The 22,741-nt window shown below is 50.5% G+C and overlaps 1 protein-coding gene across 4 annotated transcripts in view; it reads left to right on the top strand.

The window, feature by feature from the left end:
* The window catches only part of PLEKHG4 (pleckstrin homology and RhoGEF domain containing G4), a 78,041-nt gene that overhangs the window by 8,730 nt on the left and 46,570 nt on the right, over window positions 1-22,741 (top strand). For all 4 annotated transcript variants that reach the window (XM_050311479.1, XM_050311483.1, XM_050311482.1 and 1 more), the window contains exons 2-5: window positions 5,676-5,873; window positions 11,128-13,201; window positions 18,246-18,461; window positions 21,601-21,724. In XM_050311479.1, the coding sequence (XP_050167436.1) occupies window positions 5,676-5,873; window positions 11,128-13,201; window positions 18,246-18,461; window positions 21,601-21,724 (2,612 nt within the window). The remainder of the gene's footprint in view (window positions 1-5,675; window positions 5,874-11,127; window positions 13,202-18,245; window positions 18,462-21,600; window positions 21,725-22,741) is intronic.

Genomic DNA, 22,741 nt, shown 5'->3' with positions numbered 1-22,741 from the left:
TCCTTTTCCCCCAGTCCCAGAGCTGGCTGGGGGCCATGGGCAGGCTCTGTGCTGTGCTGCTTGGAGCTCTGCCTCTTCCCAGTTTTGCTGTTATTCCTGCTTTCCAGTCTGGGGCGTGGGAGGCCTGGGTCGTCCCGTCCCCTCACCTCTGCAACTCTGGTCTTTTCTCTCCTGCCTCCACGCTGTCTGTTGGTACCTGGGCGAGAGAGGGGGAGAGTGGCTGCGTGCAGAACGTGGCCAGGCTCTGGGCAGCCGGCAGAAGGAGGGCAGAGCTGTGGGAGCTCCTGGCAGGGCCTCCCTGCTGAGCAGGAGGTGACTCAGAGCTCGCTGTGCTCGCAGCCTGGCCGGGCTCTGCTCCACTGCCCAGCGATGCCCCGTGCTCTGCCAAGCTCTGCATCCAACCAGGGCACTTTGGGACGTGTAGTTTTCATTCCTGGGCAGCTCAGATGGGGGGTGTCTAGGTTTCTGAGAGCAGAGCTGCAGGTTCTTTAGCTAAAATTCCTGCTGTGGGATGAATCCTCAGTGTGTCACATGGGCCAGTCCAGCCTGCTGGAAAGGAGTGTTGTCCACCATAAGTCATGGGTTAGTCAAACAGTTAGTCTGGTCTCACCATAACAGTGTTTTTTAGGAGTCTTCAGACAGCATCTGGGCTGTCAGCAGGGAAGACTCAGCATTTTGTAGGAAAAATTAGCAAAGTGCTTGGGTGAGCTGTAGGGAAAATGCTGCCAAGGCTCCATGGGCCCAGATGGATCCAGTAGCATTGCAGCCTCCCCCTGCACCGACTTGCATTGTCCTGAGCCATTTGGGTTGCTGTCTCTTATTTGAAGAACACAGAGTGTTCTGAGGCTGTGCAAGGTGTGTATGTATAGCCCTGGGGATGATCCCTCTGCTCCCCAGGCAGGCTGACTTCTTGTTCTCCAAACCTGTAGGAGGTTCTCCAGAGTTCAGACCTAACTGGTGAGCAGCAGGTCCCAAAGAGGAAGAAGTTGAGTCCTGAGTCAGAAAGAAATGTAGCATGACAGGAGTTCCCAGTGGCTGGAGCTGCTATGTCATTCTCTTCATGCCCACAAAGGTAGGCAGAAAATTTTATCTGTGCACCTAGAAAAGCCCAAGAAGCTCCTGGTTACTCCAGATGCCTTTTGGTAGGCTCCTCTCATATCCTGCAGCAGCTGCTTGCACCAGGAAAGGCAGATGTGTCTCCTGAGCAGGGCTGTAACAGATCCTGCTGCCTGCTTGTTAGTCTGGGCTTGGGGCTTCTGCCCAGGCATTTGTAACCTCATTTCTGCTTGGCTCCTGGTATTGCTGCAGTCTGTGATGGAGAGGGGCTCTTAGGACTGAGCAGCAGAGCTTTATTGCTTTATTTGTTTCCCAGCATCCATGGCTCCTGTGACATGCAGGGGAGGGAGGGCAGCCCACCCACCCCGCTCGTTGCTGCCCCTGTTCAGACCTAAGCCCTCTGCCAGCTGTGAAGTCCTGCTGGGTTCTCCCTGCCCCCCCTGGGTGGGACCATGCTGGGTTGTTCCTGTCACAGGGAGCCCATCCCATCCCATCCCTGTGTGCTGCTTTCCTCTTCCCTCGCTGTGCTCCAGCCCTGGCAGTGGCTCCTGGCCGAGCAGCAGTGAAAGCCACTTTGGCCGGACATGACCTTAACCTGGGCTTTATTTAGCGCCTTGATTTATGGAGGAGTTATTTTAAAAGCGTGTTTCTCTTTTGGGAGGTGTGGTGGCGTGGTGGCAGTGAGCTGGAGTTCATAGGTCCTCCTGTGCTATTGACAAAGAGGCGTTTGAGTTCCAAGACATCTTTTGCTTGGGGAGATGCTCTCTGGCTTGCTTGGAAAGTGCCCTGGCTGGGGTTTGTGCCAAGTGGCTGAAAAGTAATCAGTGTCCAGGATCCTTTCTGTGAAGGGGATGTGGCAACAGTGTTGGAGGCAGGGAAGACAGAAATTTACAGTCCCTGAAGGAGGCTGCTTTCCTCCAGGAGGCTCCTGTGCTGGGCTCTGCCAGCTCTCGGGGGCCCCTGTGGGCTGGCTGAAGTGGAAGTGTCCTGGGGCAGGAGTACTCTGTCCTTGGATCCTTGCTGGGTTTAGCTTGCTCTCCTCCTCTCCAGGTGCTGTCCACTCATCCTGGGTCACAGAGGTTTCTCCTCATGGCTGCTGGAGGTTGCGTTGCCTGCTTGAGCAAAGTGATGGAAACTCTGGGATAGGTTGCCCAGGGAGTTGTGGAGTCTCCTTCTCTGGAGACACTCAAAAGCCATCTGGAGCAACATGCTTTAGGGGACCCTAGCATGCTCTAGGAAACCCTTCAGTGGTCTGAATGACCCCTAATATGGTCTAGGGGACCCTGCTGGAGCAGGGAGTTTGGACTGGGTGACCTCCTGTGATGCCTTCCAACTTTACACATTCTACAATTCCGTGATGTGGTTTGTAGGTAGGACGGGCTCTGGACTTCAGGTTTATCAGCCTCTGGGCTGCAGGGCACTATCCCCTTCTCTGGTTTGTAGGAGTTCCCTGTGCCTCCAAACCACGTCTTTCCCATGTGTGTGGCAGCAGGCCCTGCCTGCAGGCTGGGTGTGTGAGGCTGCCCAGCTGTGCTCTGGCACTCAGCAGCCTCTTACAGGCCCTGCTGAGGCCCTTTCCTCTGGCCCCTCTGCAATCTGAGAAGTTAATTAATACAAATAAGCAGTCCCATCCCTCGGATTGTGAGCTGGGTTAATGAGTCCCTGATTAGAGGTGAGTCTGCTGCTGTTGCAGGCTCCAAGCTCTGCCGGGTTCCACCCTCTGTGTTGTCAAGGTGACTTCCGAGGCACTGCCACGTTGCACCCTCTGCCCCAGCAGGACAAATCCCTGGGTGAGCACCCTGGGTGGGTGGGAGCACTGGGAAGTGGTGTCACCTCCACAATCCCCTGTTGCACACGGAGGCTCCATCCATCCTTGCTGTGTAGCTGCCCAAGGATGCTGGTGCTGCAATCACACGCAGCGTGGTGGGATGGGGGACTTTACTCCTGTTTGGGGCTTTTCACGTGGAATTAGCAGAGACTGGGGCAAACATCTCTTTGCACAAATAGGAGTTGAAACCTTCTCTCTGTTCCTCAGAAGCCTGCACAGCTCTCATGGCTTCATGGTGTAGTGTAGCCAGAGGAGATAAAGCCTCTGTGCTGTGGAGTGCACTGTTAGCACTGCACTCTGCAGTGGCCACAGGCTATGGTTATCCTGCATTTCACTAAAGGAAGGATAATGTACGACCTGGTTTATTTTAACCATATAAAAGATTTTTGATTCGGTGCCAGTGTTAATAATTGTTTTGTGAAGGCTTTGCTAAGGCAGCAGGAATGGTGTGAGAACCTTAGAGCGATGCACTGACTCATGTGCAAATATTTTGACTTCTTTGTTTTATTTGCAATAGTGAACTTGACAAATTTCTTTTAGGGAGGGATCGATATCTAAGAGAATTTTGCTCAAGCAGGGCATGGGGACAGAAGATGGCACAGAACCAACCCCAGCTGGTTTTGACCGATACTTTGAAACCTGTGGGGTGTGGAGGGTCAGAAAGAGAGATTGTTGTCAAATGCCACCAGCAGCAATGCTCCTGTGATAGTGCCCAAGCAGGCAGCTGGTGCTGGGTGGGAGAGCACCTGTGTGAAGGCCAGTTTTTGTCTGACAAGGCCAGAGGCGCTTGCTGGGACAGGTTGATGTCAACAGAGGTTATTATTTTTCCGAGTGGGAAGAAACTTGTCTAAAGCAGCCTTCTCCTCCCATTTAGGGTTGGGGTTAAATGCTCACCCTAGCATTCAGTGTTTGGGAGTGTGCACGTAGGGCTCCTGCTTTTGGAGTCCTGGGGTTAAGAACGTTGGGTTAAGGATTCCAGCTCAGGATAATCCTATGGTTCTGTGAATATGAAAAATAGCTCCTTAACCTCTGTTTATCCGGTTGCATTGGCCTTGAGGAGGATTGCAGGAGACAGCTGATTTCTCAGGAAAGGTGTGAACACTTTAGGAGCCTGCTGCCATCCAGCCTTGCTTGTTGCTGCCACCAGGAGAAACAGCAGAAGAGGTAAGGAGGCAGTGCCGTGCCACAGGCAGCGTGTGGTTTGCCTGTCACACGTGTTCTGCCAGCTCGGTGCAGGCAGGGATTGTGGGGGCATCTCCTGGGCGTCCCCACCTCTCCTGTGCAGTCCCACAGGCTGTCCTACAACAGAGCAGGGAGTTTATGTTGTGCTTAAAACACCCAGCCCTCTAAAGGAGGAACTTGGAGGTTGTTGAGCTGTGAGAGGTGGGAAGGCTCGTGTGAGGAGCATCATCTCTGCTCGGGCTGCAGGTTGGTTCAGGCTTGCTCTGAGGCTGCTGCAGTTTCTCAGGCCAGTGGAGGTACCTGGAGTGATGAACATGTGCTGGTGTGGAGTGGAAGAAGCAAAACAGTTTGTTTCCTCCTGATGCCCTCACCCTACTGCTCCCCGGTGGTGGCGTAAGCTGTTGTGGCCCTGCTGTGTTTAACTTTCTCTCCCAGTCTTGCTGTGGGACTGAGGTATGTTTTCAGGCATGTCCATGCAGCTGTTCCTGTTCTGCAGGAGGCTGTGGGGCTCCTGGGCCAAGTGGCTGAAATGCTTTTCTTGTCTCTAGTGAAAGGAGGTGGATTCAGATCAGATGAGGACCTGGCCAGACACCTGAGTAAACTTTCATTTGGTTTTGTAGCAAAACTTACTCCCACTGGCTGTAAGTTAGCCCAAGGGATCCCCTCTAAAACAGAAAGGAAAGGAGGGATCCTGATCCTCTCTCCAGATATGTACAACTTTATTTTTTTTTATTGTTACTTTTTGGCAAGCCCTCTTGATTTACACCCATGCAATAACTCAGATTTTGGCCTCTGGCACTGGAATTGGTCCTGACACCGTGGGCAGGCTCTGGCTGGCAGGTTCTCCCAAATGAAGGTGGAGCCAGGGGAGCCATTGCCTCTGATCTGTGAGCTGGAAATGGGCAATCCCATGTGTGTGCTCAGGGACCACTGCTCACATGCGGTCTGCGAGTCCTGTTGGGAGGCATCTCTCGGTGCAGAAAATTCCCGGCTCCTGGAGCGGAGCCTTTCACGAGAGGCAAACAGCTTGGAATAACGAGGAATCTCACTGGTGAGCGGCTTTCCATGGGACCCAGCGCTCCGGCAACTTACCCTGTGCCGGGACTCCAGGGCGCAGCAGGCTCAGGAGCTTCAGCCCGACCTGTTGTCCCTGTTGTCCCTGTTGTCCCTGTTGTCCCTGCAGCTCCGGGCTGTAGCGTACCCAATGCTGGGCGGCATCTGCAGCCCCGGGTACCCTGGACTGGGGTGCCACCGATGCGCCCACCCCACGAGTGGCTGGCCCGCACGCGCTCACGTGCTGCGGTGAGGTCTAACAGCCGCCCCACCCCGCGCAGGCAGGAGAAGGACTTGCTGCGTAAGCAAAAGCTGGGAATTCTCGCCGCTGTGCACGGCGCACTCTGCGAGCGCTCCACTCCCCTTTTTGGGGAGAGCTTTTTAGTGTTTACCTGGGACCGCCGGTGCCAAGAGGAGCTAAGAAGGGACAAGCGCTTCGCTCCTTCGATCTTCACTCCCCCTGCCTTGGGAGATGGCTGCTCTCCTGGGCGCAGGGCTCGTCAGGGCGCCGGGGCGGATCGAGCCGTGGTCCCACTAATGCTTTGTCTCTCGGCAGGACTCAGAGTCGCTGGATGGCTGCATTCAGAGCACGTTATCAACGCTCTACCCTCCGTTTGAGGCTACCGCAGCCACCGTCCTGTGCCAAGTTTTTGATGTGGTGGAGAAGACGTACCGTGGGGATGGACTGCGCTACCTCATAGACTTCCTGATTCCAGCCAAGCACATCCTGCAGTGCATTCAGCAGGATGCCTGTGTGAGTACATCATGCTCTCTAAGGCCTGGGGAGGCTCTCTTGGAGGGTTTTCTTTCTGCCTCTCGTGTGTGTAACGGCCGGCAGAAGGTACGTGCGGCAGCCTGGGTGGGAGGTGTGACGACCCACGGGGCAGGCAGACAACTGGGAAACAGTTGAGAAATCGTTGTTGAAGCCAAACCCGCGCGGAGATCAGGTGTGGAGCGGTGCCCTCGCCTTCCACAGCCAGCAACACCGCACAGAAGGCGTAAGGGCTTCACAGGAAGAGGTTTAGCAAAGCACTTGCTGGCTGTGGCTGACTCAGGTGGCCTCTGACCCCATCCGTTCCCTGGCCTTGTGGACGAAGCCGTCGGGCTCCCGCCACCGGCAGGAGGACGTGTGGGGAGAAATGCTGCCAGTCGGTGTTTTTCCCAGAGCTCCAGCTCCCCTTTGATGGTTGCTGGAACGGTCGCAAGGCTCGGTAGCCCCGAGGAGTCACGTTACATTTACTGCCAGAACGAGTCCCAAGATTAACGTGCGTTACTGTTGGGAGCCTAAAATGTTAAACGATGAGTCAAACGCCTCCATCACAAACTTGGCTCAAAGTCTGAAGGATGAAAAAAAAAACACCCAAACAACCAGCCCCAACAACCTAAAACTTGGATTCAGTCTAACCCTCTTGTCTCTGAACGTGGAGCGGGTATATGGCCAGGCTGTCGATAGAAGCCCTCATGGTGGAGGGCAAGGGACTTCTAGGAGGAGCAAAAATATTAAATAGAAGCTGAAACAATCAGTTACTCATTTGTCTCAAGGAGGTGAAATGCTGTGGGGAAAGACCCATCACAAAGGATGGATCCATGTAAAGCTGCGCATCTTGCAAGTGCGTGCTTGGGTGCAGTGTTTGTCCCACTGTGTTGTCAGCCAGCCTCCAGCTTGGTGCCAGCTGTGTGTTTGTGAGCCCAGGAGGATCCAAGGTTGTATGTAAGGATTTTGGGGAGCTGCTCTCTGTCACAAACACTGGAATAGGAGTTATTCCATCGCTATCTGTAGCTGCAGTTTTTAATTCAACGGTGCATCCCATGTTTTTCCCCTCTAAAGAAACGAAAAGCTTTTCATTTGTGTGAAGTACTTATTATGGCAAGGCACTTCTCAGCTTTCCCCAGAACATCTTGGCCTCGCCAAGGTAGCAGTGTCCCCACTGCTTGAGATCCCGGCAGCTTCCAGCGGTGCCTCGGGCAGGTGAGGTGGGTGGAGGGGAGAGGGAGGGAAAGCGGCAGGGAGCTGAACCCACAGTGCTGCTGGGCGGTGTCGGGGGCAGGAGGGGTGTGCTGGGCAGTACCTGGTGATGGGACAGGGACAGGGATAGGGACAGGGACGGGGATAGGGACAGGGATAGGTACAGGGACAGGGATCAGGGATAGGGACAGGGATAGGGACAGGCTCAGGCTCAGGGTGGGCCCCGCGCTGCCCTCGGGGCAGGACGGGCGGGCCGCGGGCGTGCCGGGGGGGCGGGCCTTGTTCCGCCGGCAGCCAATGGCAGGACAGCTGGGGCTGCGGCAGCCAATGGGAGCGCGGGGCTGCCTTGACGGGCAGGGCGGGCTCGGCCGAGCTGTTGCAGGGCTGTTGCAGCACGAGGCGCCGGGGCGCGAGGGGTGTGAGGGCGGCGCGTGCTGCGGGCGGCGAGGCGGGAGAGGTGAGGGCAGTGGGCACTGGGAGGGTCCCTGAGCTGGGAGAGGTGAGGGCGGTGGGCACTGGGATCCCTGAGCTGGCAGAGGTGAGGGCGGTGGGCACTGGGAGGGTCCCTGAGCTGGCAGAGGTGAGGGCGGTGGGCACTGGGGGGGTCCCTGCGAACAGCCTTGCAGGAGTGAAGAGCGGTGGGCACTAGGACGGTCCCTGAGCTGGCAGAGGTGAGGGCGGTGGGCACTGGGAGGGTCCCTGAGCTGGCAGAGGTGAGGGCGGTGGGCACTGGGAGGTCCCTGAGCCGGGAGAGGTGAAGGCAGTGAGGTCCCTGAGCTGGCAGAGGTGAGGGCGGTGGGCACTGGAGGAGCTCAGGGTGCTGGCGGCCCCTCGGGCCGGGTGACACGGAGGCCAAGGGGGGCTGGTGGTGTCTGAGGTGTGCTCTGGGAGGGGGAGGCCAGGACGGTGGCTCTGTCCTACCCGAGCAGCACAGCCCGGGGAGGTGGTGCAGGGGCACGAGCTGTGCTTGGAGGTCTGCCTGGCACTGCCTGGCCTGCCCAGCAGCCACAAAGTGTGGGGCTGGTGGGGCAGCCGCCTCCAGTGAGGGCTGCCCAGGGCTCAGCATTAGGTGTCGGGGGCTTTTGCTGAAGTGTGAAATGTCTGGGAGAGTGAGCAGCAAGAGCCTTTCCTCCTTGCTTGTGACCCTTTCTGGCCTTGACTCATGGTTTTGTGCTTCCCTAGTGGCAATAGAGGGAGATCAAGGGAAGCTCTAGGTACCTCCTGCTCTCTTTAGAGGTTGTCCCAGGTGATTCCATGTTTTATTTAGAAGTCTGGTTGTTCGATTTTTTTTTTTAATTGATGAAATTTATTTCATTTGCCGTGGACTCCTCTTCCCCAGACCCCCACTGTGTGCCCCTTCCTTTGTTTTCACTGTCTGAAATCACAGAGGACTATTTCATGCTGCTTGTTTTTTAAAAGTTTTGCCTGCAGTGCTTTCTCCTTAGTTTGTAGTTCAGTTTCTCCACGTGAGCTTTTCCTAAACACTCTAAAGGGAAAAGACTTCACTCCTGTCTGAATGACTGCTGTAGGAAATCTTGAGAGCACTAGATCTTCTGTCAGCCTCTGCAGTGACAAAACTGTAAATGGCTTCATGAAATGAAACAGGTTCATGGGCTTCAGCTGGGTGTGTTAAAATCAGCAGCCTGTATGTGATTCCTCAGGGGCTGGAAGCGGTGTTCCAAGGGATCTGTCTCTGCTTAGCACAAAGTTAAACCCCAGATTTTGCCCCCTGGCCTTCAGATGACATCCTGAGCTAAAGGGTCTGTTCCAGCCTAACCATCCCTGCAGCTCTAGGAGATTCCAGCTTCGTGCCATGTCAGTGGTTGGAGCCCAGCTCTTCCCTCGGAGCCAGCTTTATTCCTGGCTGCAGCTGCTGGGCGTAGAGGGTGTTCCTGGCACTCCCCTGATGAGCCTGGTTTGGCTCGGGAGTGTTTGGACATGAGAAAAGCAAATACTTGAGCCTCAAAATGAAACGTTAAAAGGGCTGTAATAAGCCTCTTCGTGTAATCTTCCCTTTGAAGGTGCATTTGGGAGCAGGAGCAGCATGAGGATGCTCCGCTTCTGAAGTTCTAAAGCTCTGTAATGTTTGAGCTGTTGAGGGACTTGCATTCCTGCTTGGATGTTACTCTGACTCTTGCTGCAGTTTAGACTGTGGCTTTGTAGGGTTTTTCAGACACATCAATGCATTCTGCATTTTAGTTTTGATGATTCTGTTGCTGAGTTTTTTTTCTCCTTGTCAGTCAGTAGTCAAACAACTTACCTAAGCAGTGAGGTTGGGCTTTTAGATTTCTTAAAGTATGAGTAGCCCCCAAATCCACATTTGAACAGGATGCCTTTATCAGGTAGGTGCAGATGGAATTCAGCTTTATGTTAATGCCACTGCTGATTCTGTCTTTCACTTTTCAGTCCTATAGATTATTTATAATAGCTTGGGAACTGATCATTTTGTCTGCCACTTCTTCCCCTGAAAGACCTTCTGTACAGATGGCCTTAGTATACGTACTAGGAGATATTTCAATGGCAGAAGAGGGGTTGGTGTGGTGTAGGGTGCAATTTCATAGTCTCTTATGGAAAACTGCAGATTTCTCTTTGTTTATAAGACTTACGTACAAAATTCTTGGCTTGGGCACTTCTGTGCTTTGTTGGCTGAGGGGCTGTGCGAGGCAAGGAAATGGGAACTAAGGGAAGGTTCTGTCCTGCAGTGATGCAGTGTGTGGGTACAACAGCAGGGCAGTTGCACTCAGTGAACAGAAATAAAACTGCCCTGACTGAAATGATATGGACTTGACTATGTCAAAGAAATGGGACTGGCTGCTCTCCATCCTGGAACGTGGAAGAAGTTACCATGTGATGCCAGATGTCTGGTAATAGGGATTTCATTGAATCTGTTAAGTCAGGGCTAGTAACAAAACACAGAGAACAAGCTGAGTGTACAACAACATGCACCGAGCAAGGACTGAATTAACTGACCCATTGAAAACCGGGTAACGTTTTCATGTGGTTTGCTCCATGGCAGGTACCAGCCTTTTTCATAAACCATCTCTCTGTAGAGAGATAAATTTAATTGTCTAATCTCTTGCATCTAGGATTTATGATGGAGTTATCTGGAAGATTAATTACTGTGTCAAAGGGATCAGGGTTTATGCAAGTAAAGGTGTTTTTAGGAAAAAAAGGCAGGCCCAGGAGGTGATGGAGGTGGATGTGCTATGGTGATGGGACATGGCTTAGTGAGTCCAAGCAATGGCAATGCATCCAGAAAATAAGCTCCAGGGTCGAGGAGGAGGAATTATTGAATCTGAAGGATGATTTGGGCTTCCAGGACTCTAAGCAACTTTGCATCAGGTGCAGTGAGAATTAGAAACCTGGCTGGGCTGAAGGTGAAGCTTGCTGAACATAAGAAAGAGATTACTTTGTGCCAGTACCTCTTGTTTCAAGGTGTGTGAGGATTCAGGAAGTTCCTTCCAGTTCTGTGGTTTGAATTAATTGAATCTGAACCCTTTTCGTACAGGAAAGATGAAATTAATTGTGGAACTGATGGCTTATATCATGGCTTAATTTAGATCTTACCCAAACAGAATCAAGTTCAAAGCACTGAAATTATTTTTTGAAGTTGTGATAAAGCTGTAAATAATTGAGTCAGGTCAGTTCAGCCATGAAACTTCAGTTCTTTTACTGGGATTTGTCTGGGGCTCGGCCTGAGTGCTGCTGTGCTGTGGGAATGAGGAAGTGGCTTGTTTGTTAAGTGTAGTTCCTCACAGCTTGCTGATGGCACTTGCTGCCTCCTTTCTCCTGCTTTGTCTCTGCAGTGTCACCTTCCAGTTCCCGGGAGGTTGCAGCCTCCCAGTGTAGCTTGTCTTGCATACATGGGTTGTGTCGGTAGCTTTTCTTGTGTCTGCTTTTCAAAGAGAAGGCCTCAGTACGAAAAACTCCCCTACACCAATAACCAGAGACCCTCAGTTCAACTGTTTCATTGATCTCTGATTGAAAAGCTTGAGCCGAGATCTGTTCTTGATGCTGACAACTCTTTCTCTTGTCTCCTCAGGCTCAGTACTGCGGGTTGCTGTTCCGCCACGCGGGCTGGCCCCTGTGTATCCACGAGAAGATTGTAATCCAGCTGGCTTCCATTGACTGGCGAGTCTTGGAGCCTGGTGACTTCTACCTGCAGGTGGTCCCCCATGAGAAGAAGTCTCCACGAATTGTCCTGAAATGTTTGGCAAAGGACAAGCATAATGTAGAGGAAGTGGTGATTCCAGAAGTTTCATATACCTCTATTTTTACTCTGGAATGGCTGAGCACGTTCAATGGAGAGCGGATGGGTATAGCACTGGAAAATTGTTTACTAACCACTGATGATAAAATATTTCGTATCCCCTGGGATAAAGTGGTTAATCCTGAATTTATAAACAAGCCAAAATTAATTGAAAACAGTATCATCTCTCCGGAAATAACAGAGGAACGTTCGATTTTGTGCCTCCCCACGGATCATACCGAGTGCAGTTCACCAGACTTGGGGTCTCAGCATCTACAGGAACAACATCCAAATCGAGACGGCCTGGTCATTAACAGCACAGCTCCACAGTTAAGTGGGGCTCTTGTCAATGGTGTCTGTACGAGTCCTGTGCCTCCAGAGAACTTGAGAAGTGACCTTGAAGGGGAGTACGTTGAGCTGGCAGAAGTTTCACTGCTCAGGTTTGGGTCACAAACAGGCTCTTTACCCCAATCGCTGGCTTTGAATTATCTAACTCAGCCCAGAGCACGAGTGAATGAGTCTAAAGGCAAGCACAGGTTTATTGTCCTACAAGACAGCACCTACTCCAAGAACTTAATTCAGTCAGCACTTATGCAGAAGGAGCACTGTCAAATGGACACTCTGAGCACTCCTGGAGAAGTTCTCAAAAATGTCATTCCATCAGAAAGCGGCAAAATGATGGCACATGAGGAACCGTCTCCTGAAGATCAGCTGATACCAGTTGGTCCTGGAAACATGGGGAATAATTTTCCTGTGTCTGAGTCTCATGCCTGCAGCACAGAAGGTTCATGTGCAGAGCAGGAGGCTGGCAGTGAACACTCGCTGGACTGGCGGTACGCGCTGTGCAGCTACAGTGACGCGTGTGCTGGAGATGGCCTCAGCTGCAAAGCACAAACACCTGGTGCTCGTGGAGACATGGAGGGAGAAAGCCATGGACCCACCAGAAATGCTGCTCCGGAAACATCTGAACAGGGCCCAGAAACAATTGTGAATGCTGCTGGAGAGGGTCAGAATGAAAGGACAGAGATGGACGCCCCTCCTGCGTCTGTCCCAGGGCCTTTGGGACCACCCTGCACACCAAAGGAAGGCTCTGATGTCTCGTGCCAGAATGTCAGTGAAAGTGTTGTGCCAGTTCAGGCCACTGCACTGCCTGAGAGTTCAGATGTGTGTGTGGGGAGAGGCTCTCCTTCAGGGAACGAGGCAGATGTAGGTTCTTGCTGCAGCGATACGGAAGCAAATCTTAGTTCTCCATTAAATGCTCCAGAACAGAAGCAAGAAGTAGATGAATTTGAGGTGGGAAGAAGAGATAGCCGAGAAGAAGTCAGAGAGATTAAAGAGATGCTGACAGCAAATGAAAACCAGCCTAGTCACAGTCACTGTTCTGTCAGAGCTTCTACGGATGGACCTTTGTCAGATGGTGAAAAGCAAGAGCATAAGAAGGCTGAAGAAGCCACACTACTCCAAACTGCTCTGCCAGAGGGGGGGCAGATGACAGAACAGTTAAATAACAGTGACTCTTTGGGCCCTGATCCACAAACAGAAGACTCAAGTCAATTCCAAACCCAGGGTTCTGGAGAGAGGTCTGAGGAACCACAAAGAGTGGTGGAAGACCAGGGCTGTGAAAGTGAAGAGAGCTCTGTGCTGAACCCAGAGTGTGTGGCAGTACAGGACTCCCAGGGAAGGGAGGAGAACCAGGGAAATTTTTCTTATGGGGAAAAGTCAAAGACCAAAACCTCAAAAACACTGGAAGCCATTGAAGAGGAACTGGAGGTTGGACCACTGTCCTCAGGACCCGCTGAGGGACACACAGAGCCCAGCACTCTGCAGTCCCGCCCAGAGGCAGCTTCTGGGACATCATCTCCTAAAGGTACAACTGTTGAATGCTTGTTTGATAACATGGATTGATAGCAAAGTCCTCGAGGACTGCTTGAGTACTACTTACCAATTAGGATTTGATAAGTACGTCTGCTGGGAGGCTTTGGGGTGATAGCACAGGGAAGGGATTAAATTGTCGTGTTTGTGGTGGGAAGTTAGCTTTCTGTTCACAGGTGGGTTTATTGTGGTACTTTGTTTAATGGTTCTTTGCAAATTTTACATAGTTCCGGTGTAAGAGGCCTTTAATTTCAGTTGATGTGATTGCTGTTACATTCACGGTGTGCACATTGTGGATGCACCCAACAGCAACGTGTGAGGTGAGAATGTGTAACTGCACAAGGCTTTAGAACTGCACTGGCTTTAGAAGGATGGTTGTGGCAAGAGGAAGCAGCAGTGGATGCCCCAGTAAAATACTAGCTGTGTAATGCAACCTGCAGATCAGCTAATTTGCATGCTGGTAACTGATTGAGGCAGCAAACTGCAGAGGTGAGGGATTCCCCCCTCCTTCCCTCCCTTCCCCTCCGGGGTGCTTTCTTCAGCCTGATGATGTTTCAAGTAAGAGCTGTTTAACTGGAGTGGGAGATCAGAGACAAATGAAGCAGCTAACTTCAGCTCAGACCAAATGTTCAGGCAGGTATTTCCCCAGATTTCTTGCTGCCTGTGCTCCTGCAGAAGTAGTTGAGGGGGCAGTGGAGGTGTCTGCCTTTTGCACCAGCCTGTCTCAGGCAGTGTGTGACTGCATGGACACGGGGTGGGCTGTCCCCAGCTCTGCTGAGTCTGGAAAGCTGCAGCAGATATGCAGATCACCCCAGGAGTGTGTGTGTGTGTGCGGCGGGCGGGTGAAACGTGCCATTCCAGTTCCACAGCTCTCATTCCCTGAGACCCCTGGCTAGGAAAATCAGCCAGCTTGAAATGTGGGAGTGAGGGCTCTTGAAACGGTTGGTGGTGCAGACCCACACTGCGAGGCCGGGTCTGACCCTGTGGGCCAACAACAGATCCAGAGCTGGTTGTCTTGGGATGTGCTGCCAGTGCAATGCTTGCACTGCTCCCAAATTGTGTGGCCGAGAGCCTCCCTCAGCACTGCAGCACAACTGCATTTTTGGCTGCACACACAGCTACTTTCTGAAATGTCCAAAAGGTCGCATTTTACCTGATGTCTTAGCAGCCTCCTAATGGAGCTAGATTAGTGTCTGTTGATTAAAATAAAATTTCATTAACATCTGCACCAAAATAATTCCGTAGTTAGGCAAGCCCACGGTTGCCAGGCGTTTCTGATACTTTTGGAGTGACCCACATTTCTCTTCTGTGAAGTGGAGGGGTCAGCTCAAAAATTTTCTGTTTCTGAAGTGTATGTCTGAGCATCTACCACCAAGACTAGAAAAAAAAAAAAAAAAGAGATCCCCTTCTACCTCTCTGAGGCTCTTGGGGGATGGATGCCAGGAAATAACCATGCTGTGGGTGTCCATTCCTGACCGAGCTGAACCTGGCTTGACTTCATGTTTGCTCAGGACTGAGCCTCGGAAAACTTAGTCTGGTTGAGTGCTGGGTAGACACTCTGCTCATGATTCCAGTGGCTGCTTGTTCATTGTTCCCACCTCTTCTGTCTAAAATTAGCCAGGTCCAGCTTGTTAGGAGATGATAAATGTGATGTTCTTACTGATTCAGAGAATGAGTCTTGGCTGGTGCTGGAGATTTCTGCTGTGTTGGACCCCTCTGGGGGGTACGAGTGGAGTTTGTTGTTAATGAAAGACAATATAAACGATTCTGGGGGTTTGGCTGAAATAAGTGACGTTCGTGGCTCAGGTCTGTTGGTGTTGAACTTGGGCACTGCAGCTTAGAAAAAACCAAACTCTGATATCTCAGTGTTTTGTAAGGCAAAAGAAAGCTTAAATCGCCAGGAAAACCACCCAAAGTAAGGAAACAAACCCTTTAAGGCAGAGGGGAGCTCAAATATCTGTTAATGCTGGGAGTATGTCTTAAACACTGTAGCTGGCACTATAAAAAGCTTAATCCATTCAATTACCTCTGATTGCTTTGAGATCCAAACAAGCCATCTCCTTATCTAGCCCCATTAAACCCTCAGAGATAGACTAATAAGATAGCTCAGAGATAAAATTACAAAGTGAAGCAAATGTCCTACAAATGGACTTTTTTTTTCCAGCCAGGCAGCGTGTAGATGAGTTAAATTCTCTGTAGCTGTGTCTTGTTGGGGTCATTTTGCCACTGTGATTGGAAACTGCGAGTATCTTGCCTAAACTGTAAATAACAACAAAGCTTAAGCTGTACTGGGTCAGTTCAGACCTGCAGCTCACACCTCGGCAGCAGTGGGCAGAGGTGCAGTTTGCTCTGTGTGAGGTGGAGGATCTTGCTTCTTACAGCAGATACTGTAGATTATGTCAAAGTACACGTGCAGAACTAGGGCATCTGAGTTTGCTGTGTCTGCTCTTTTCCTTGTCCCTTAACTCTCTCCCTTTCATTCCACTCCCAGTGGGCTTGTTTTCTGCACAAATATAGTCCTGTGTAGAAAGACTTAGATATAAATAAAATGAAGTCTAACTGAGAGTCAAATGTGAGCTGTTTTGAGTTGGTGGCTTAAAATTTACACTGGTTCCATTCACAGATAATGTGACTGCTGGTTTTTTCCTACCGACTTAACATCTAAGTGAAAGTGAATTTCGAAACTTCACAGCTCTGGAAAGAATTCCTCTATTTCGTGGGTGGAAACTATCTTGATATTCAAGAAACAGGCTGCAAAGCCACAGTGGGGCATATTCAGCAGCACCTGTTAGGGCGTTCCGTTCCTGTGTGATGTGAGCACAGATGATCCTGGTGCCCGGGCAGTTTGCAGGAAAAATGCTAATGTCTCTTTGAAATGCACACAAGCAAATCCTCCTCTACCACTTCCTTAACCTCGGGGAGAGGTGGAACCTGCAAACACGGCAGATTCAGCTGTCCCTGTTCTCAATTTGCTTTCAGATGTAATCCTCTGCCTCGGACAATTTCCGCTTCAGTCAGTGCCTTCAGTCAGTGCCTCTGCCCCGCCTTGGGAATAACAAACAGGGTGCTCTGCAGAGCTGGGCTGGGCCCCAGCAGCTTAGGGAAGAGGTTCATCTGGGCAAGATGTACGTAGTTGGGAGGCTGCACAGCTCCAGGGGGGTTTCCCCAGGGCTGTCCCAGTACCAGGACTGTGCCTGGTGGGATGAGCAAAATGCTTCTCTCTTCTGGCTTTTGGGAGCCTCATTCCTAAGAGATACCCAAGGCAGGCTTGTCATGTACATTTATGTCTTCATCTGACCCTAGTGTGGTAGCTATGTGGAACATTGCTACCTACATTCCCTTTCTTGTCCTCTTTAAATGCCACCTTTGATCCTTTTGTCATTTAATACTGATGCTTTTACACAAGCTGTGTGGTTCTGCTTATTGGCAGAGGTGGTTCCATGTTCTCCTGGAAAGTCTGTCAGCCCCTCATGTGAAAGCTTTGGGCATGACTTACATGACTGTGTGATGCTCAAGAAACCCTGTCTGTGGGAGATCAGTGCCCCTCTAAAATGCTGCTTCAGGAAGATCTGCAGCGTTGTCCCAAGTGGGTGACCTCTTGCACCGCTGGGAAGTGGAGGCTGAGGTGGCCAAATGCAGCAGATGCCAAACTCGTGCCGGGGATGCTCCTCAGGAGGGGTGTTACAAGGAGGAACGAGCAGCTTCTCCATCACTGGCCTTGATGGTGCAGAGCCCTGAGCCCCTCCCAGCTCCCCCTGTGTCGGGTGATGAGCCACGCTGCTCAGGGCACTGCTCTCACCCACTGCAGCAATTTTGAAAGCAGTTCAGGCTAAGCCTCAACCTGTAAATCTCCTTCACTGCTAAAACTTGTATCGAAAGCCACTTCAAGGACTGCTTTGTTCCTGGTCCTGCTCTTTAATGAAGTATTGGAATCTGTTAGTAAATAAACTGAGTCAAGTGGCAGCATTGTTGATGCAGCAGGAAGGCAGGATGGTTGAAGTCAATTTTAAATAGCAATTAAAATGTCTGACTTCATAGCAAGCAAATAAATACTCCACTCTTATTTTCCTGAAGAAAGGTGGATATTTGTGTTGGTAGATGGCTGAAGTATCAGTGCAGTATAGCCTTTTCTTTATTCCAGCTTTCTGCAAACACTGGGATAGCCAAGCTGGGTACTTTGGATGCTAAAGATGCATTATTGAAGGCATACTGTTGGCTTCTCATTCTTGTGGTGTTCAGAAATGGGGAATAATGCTTCTTACACAGAGGGTAGATACTTTCTTCTTCTGTCCAGATAATTTTGCATGAAAATTAAAACGTGATAAAACCAGCCTTGGTTTCCATGCAATAGCAAGAATATTTAATTTTAGAATTAACCTATGCTGATAACTTGTACTTTAGAGCTGAGGTGTCAGACAAAGGAAGCATTCTCTGTAGTTCTCGAGCAGGAGCTGATTGGTGTAATCATCCTGTTCTTCAGTGCTTTAAAATAGGTTTCTGACTTTCACATTAACTGTTCATTAAAAAAGTCTGGACGAGCAGAACAAGGTCCGTTTGGCTAATTTCCAGCTGACTTGTCAGCCTCAAGTTGACTTCATATTTTCAGGAACTAATCTGAAAGTGGTGCTGGGGGAGTAATTCTGCTGTGATGGAGTTGCCCTCCCTGTCAGAAGCTGGTTTATCACTTCAGCAGGCTCGGGCTGCTGGAGCCCAGCCAGGGACTTGCACCGTGCCAGACTCCCAGGCTGTGAGCAGACATGTGCTGTTTGATATGTTACCTTTAAAAATGGCTTTGACTCCAGTAATCCTGATCTGAATCGAGCTTTTGTGCTTTGCAAACTTCACAACAGATTGGTTTATTTTGTTGGAATTACTGCAGTACTGATGTTATAACCAGTTTTGCAGCGTGCACGTGCTGCTGGCACGAGGACTGAAGGAGCTGCAGAGTGCTGGGGGCACGTCCCTCCCCCATCTCGTACTTCCATGGGACCTTCTGGGTGGAGTTCTGCTTGAGCTTCTGTTTGCTGCTTGTCTTACAGGGATGGTGTCAGAAGGGACAGAGCTGAGAGAAGAAGCAGCTGGCACAGATGTGTTGAAACCAGCGAGTAAAGTCGGTGCCCTGGAGGAAACTTCGACACCAATTACTCCCCCGACATCCCCGACTTCTGGAACTGCCTGGGGTGGCCAGTTTGCACCTACCATAGTCAAGGATGTGAACCCAGAAGTGCTCAGGAGTGGTGTTGCCTACCTGCCTGGTGAGTAGCTGGGCCAGAATGCCTGGGAAATGTGGCTTGTGGGAGGGCAAGGGAGATGAGCCTCCAGTTGCAGCGCTGGAGACTGCTGCCAGTTCCATTTCTTTCACCCCAAACATCTACAGAAGCAACATTCCTTGAATCCTCTAAAGCTTCTGAATGGGCAGGACAGGAAGTGGAACTTCCCTCCCATGAAAGTCACGTTAATTTGCTCCCAGGAGTCTCAAAATGTTAACCGAGTGCATGTGAGTCAGAAATGCCAAATCTGTGGGCTCATACTGGGAGTTCAAAAAGAGAAGAGTGAGGGTGCACCTAATAATGGGCTGGTGGGCCTGACATCAGACCTGGTCAGAACAATAGGAACTTGATTCTCTTGGTAGATAATTAAAGGATAGGTGTGGAGAAGGTGCTCTGTGACAGGGCTCTTGAAAACCAGTTTTATTCTTGGTAATTAGAAGTTTGGTTGATTAAATGTAGCCACCTAGATATAATGGATTTTTAGAAAACATTTGATTTCATGACACATAGTGTTGAAAGGAATATCCCAGTGAAGTGTGGATGAGCAATGTGTGGGATGAACAGTAGTGTAGCTAAATAGCAGATGACAAAAGCAACTATCAAGGCAGGACTCCCCAGAACTGTTCTGCCCACATCAAGTTGTAGGTCAAACGTTACCCAGTGTTTGCATCTGTTAGAGCAGCAAGTATCAAATGGCTGCAGATAAAACTTCTGCATGGGATGAATATTGGCAGAGGGGTGAGCAAAGCTGAGGCTGTTGGACAGAGCAGCCAGGGTCACTTGGTGGGCAGGGCCCACACGAGACGGCTTTGTGTTTAACCAAACATGAACTAAAGCACAGGAAGTGAGCTCTGCCTCTCCAGTGAGACACAGCCTTTGGCAGCACCTGTGTAAGGAGCCCCTGTGGGTTTGTGTCCTTCCACAGCCAGTGGGAAGGGTTCCCCTTTGTGGAGTGCAGGGTATCTGCATTTGATCAGCTCAGGAGCCACGTGTGAGTGGGAAGTTGGGCAGAGAGCAGGGAGGAGGTCAGGCACCTGTGCAAGGTGAAGGAGCTGGGAAGGAGAGCAGAAAGGCAGCACTGGCATCTCCCACTCGGTGCTAGGGCTGCAAGACCAATTTTGGCCTCAGATGTGTAAAGGGAAGGGGATGGCTAAACAGGTTAAGAGTGAATTTTAGCTCTGTGTGCTTGAGATGCCTCTCAAATAGTCATCTCTGCTCCTTTGGGATTTCAGTGGGCAATCCTCACACCTAAGGCAACACACTCACCACGCAGTTAAATGTTTTATGTTGGTCATTGGTAATGATACAATAATTACATCAGAAGGAGTAACTTTTATAATGAATAGTAAACAAGATCCAATTAATAAAGTAGTAGCTGATGGAGTTAGCTGAAACTTTCGGGATGGTTTCAGTTCTGCATTCTGCTCTTGAATGATTGTGGTTGTGCCACTGTTGGACACCTTGCCCCGGTGGCTGTGGTTGCTTTTTTGACCTTGTCGGGCAATTCCCTGACTACTATATGGAAGTTCAAGGTTTAATCGAGTTCTGGTGATGCCCAGCCTCCCTGATGGACAAAAGATGTTTCTTCAGAGTTAAACAGTTTTTACTGAGACTGGTTATTGAGACTGGTTATTGAGCCATTTTTCCAGTAATTGAGTGCTTTGCTTTTTTACAATTTTATTTATGATGATCCCTTTATCTTATGAAACAAGGTATTTTAATAAGCTTTTTCTAATGTCTTTCCACCTCTTTGATTATGCAAGGTCCAGGCCACAGTATTTCAGAGTTATAGAAGTTGTGAATCACACAGATGATGGAAGATTTTTGTTAGCAGGAGGAAGCCTGTGTCACTGTTTTGGTCTGTGGGAGGGAGAAAGCCCTGCTTTGAAATGATGCCCATCTGTGTCTGTGGCCCTTACTCAAATCACATCCTAGTGACAGACTGAGAACACTCCAGGGCAGTTTTCCATGCTTAGGGCTGTCCATCTGTGTCTGTTTTACCTGTCAACTTGCATGGTTGTCCCAGGTGGTACAGGACAGTGTCTCCTGTGGTAGCAAAGACTTCAGAAGAGACAGAAAGGCACAGCTTTCTCTAAGTCTCTGGTTTTCTCTTGTGCTTGGGATTTCCCCCCCTGATTCTTTCTCATACAATTTGTATGACAGGAAATGGCTCCTGTTCTTATGAATTACTTTTCACACAATGGACACGTTGTCCCTGCTGGTCTCCAGATCACTTACCTTGCTGGTGACCTGTGTGAGTGCTGTCTCTTGAGCAGCCTCACTCCAGAGGCACTGCCTGCTTTTGAGTGGCAGAGGCAGCTCTGGCTCTCCAAAGTGGCCCACCTGCTCTTCACCTCTGCATCTGGAGAGGAGGCTGGGTGTAAGTCCAGAACTGGCACTGCTGTGTCTTCCTGCTCCTGTGATGAGCTGTGTCTTTGGGCAGAGAGGCATTGTGCTTCCTGGCTCTTCTCTTTCCTCAGCATGTCACAGCTCAGCTGTGTTGCCCTTACTGTGCCTTATCTATCCCCTGAGCAAGCTCTGAAACTAATGAAAGGCTGGCACTGGAACTAATGAAAGGCTGGCACTGAGTGTGCCCTTGTCAGGGCTGTGCTCCTGGGCTGGCCGCTCTGGCACCGCTGGGGAGGAGCTCTGGGCTCCTGCTCCGGGGCCTCGCTCCCAGGAGATGTCTGGGCTCAGCCTGTGTGCCCAGTCTCGTCATGCAGTGCATGTTCTGCTGACCTGCTCTCTCATCTGACAGCAATGGGAAGGTGAGATCCTTTCATCCTGAGTTCGTGAGGTTCTTGCTTTTCTCACGAGGTTGGGTTATCATTGGCTGACTTCAGCCATACTGATGAAGAACGTGTGTTTGGGTAGAAGACAGCAGTCCAAATTTAACACTGCCATGAGACAAAGACAAGCAGAGCTCAGCTACTTCGCTCTGGGGCAGCAGTTGGGTGCTTTGGGAGTGTGTTTATAGCCTCCTGCCATCTGCAACATACACTGTAATGAGTTCTGTAGAGGATTTCCAGGAAGGTGATGGGGTGCTAGTAGGAGAATACACAGCTGGAGCCAGGCTCTGTTGAATTCCTTGTGTGACTTTCCCCCCCTTCCCCTCCTGTTACAGGTACGAGAGATAAATCGGGGCGTGCAGTGGCCATAATAACGACAAGGAACACGGCCTGGTTGAACCCCCACTGCAACACCACCGAGCTCGTGCGCCTGCTCCTCTACCTGCACAGCATCCCCAGGTTTGTGGGGATGGGGTGGACACTGCTGCCCTCTCTGCTTGGCCTTTTGGGCAGGTGGGAATCGATGCAGCGAGTGGGAGGGGTTCACTGGAGATTAGCTCTGTTGGAGCACGGTGCTGATAACACCAAGGTTGTGGGTTTGGTCCCTTTATGGGCCATTCCAGGAGCTGAACTTGAGGATCCTTGTGTGTCCCTTCAGAATATCCTGTGATTCTGTGACTTTACTGGCCTAGGAACCTGCTCCAGACAGTCCAAAACAGGTGGGGATCTCCTGCTAGCATGACCAGGCTTGTGTTCAGCAAAGCACTCTGCCTATTCTCTGTATGCCTTGTGCACCTGGTGTGATAGAATTGGTTATGTACAGAATGTTTTCATGTGTTGCCGTGAATCCAAGCCATTCTTGCTATCCTTCATTAGCTCAGAAAATGGGATTTGGGAGCTGTGATGGGGCAGTCATGCAGCAGCTCTGTGGTAGTGTTGTGACATGATATTTTAGGGCCAGACCTCCAGGCTGAGAGGGAGGGAGGATCTGCAAGGATTGAGAAAATCTGCCTTGATGTCTGTCTGAAAATTTATTTTGAAGGCTGCAGGCTAGGGTTTGCTGCAGCCTCTCTTCCTTTCACAGTGACACAGACTATTCCTCCCCTGCTCATCACTTTGTTTCCCTTTTAGATGATTAAATAATAAGAAGTAAAGCCAACTCTCTGATAATGATTTTTGGTTTTGGAAGGCTTTAAACCATTGGTAAAGGGAGGAGGCTTAACCCACGAGAAAGCTTCTGCTACTCCTGCTTTTGTTTCTTATGCTCCTCCCTTCAATTCTGATTCTGGGCAAGATGGGCTTTGGGTTGGTTCCAGACTGGCTGCTCTTGTGAAGCAGTGAGGCTAAACCAAAGCTTGTCCCTGAACACAATTAGGAAGGGCTGGTTTTCCTGTGTGGATTATCCAGAGTGGGTAGGACACCTTTGCTATCAGTGACATGTATTCTAGGAACTGGAGAAATGGGAAGTTGGGTGGA

Source organism: Myiozetetes cayanensis, unplaced genomic scaffold (genome assembly GCF_022539395.1).
Source record: "Myiozetetes cayanensis isolate MyiCay16 unplaced genomic scaffold, myiCay2020 scf16, whole genome shotgun sequence".
Taxonomy (NCBI): Eukaryota; Metazoa; Chordata; class Aves; order Passeriformes; family Tyrannidae; genus Myiozetetes; species Myiozetetes cayanensis.
The sequence above is the reverse complement of the archived record's forward strand: the minus strand, read 5'-3'. Positions and strand labels throughout refer to the sequence as shown.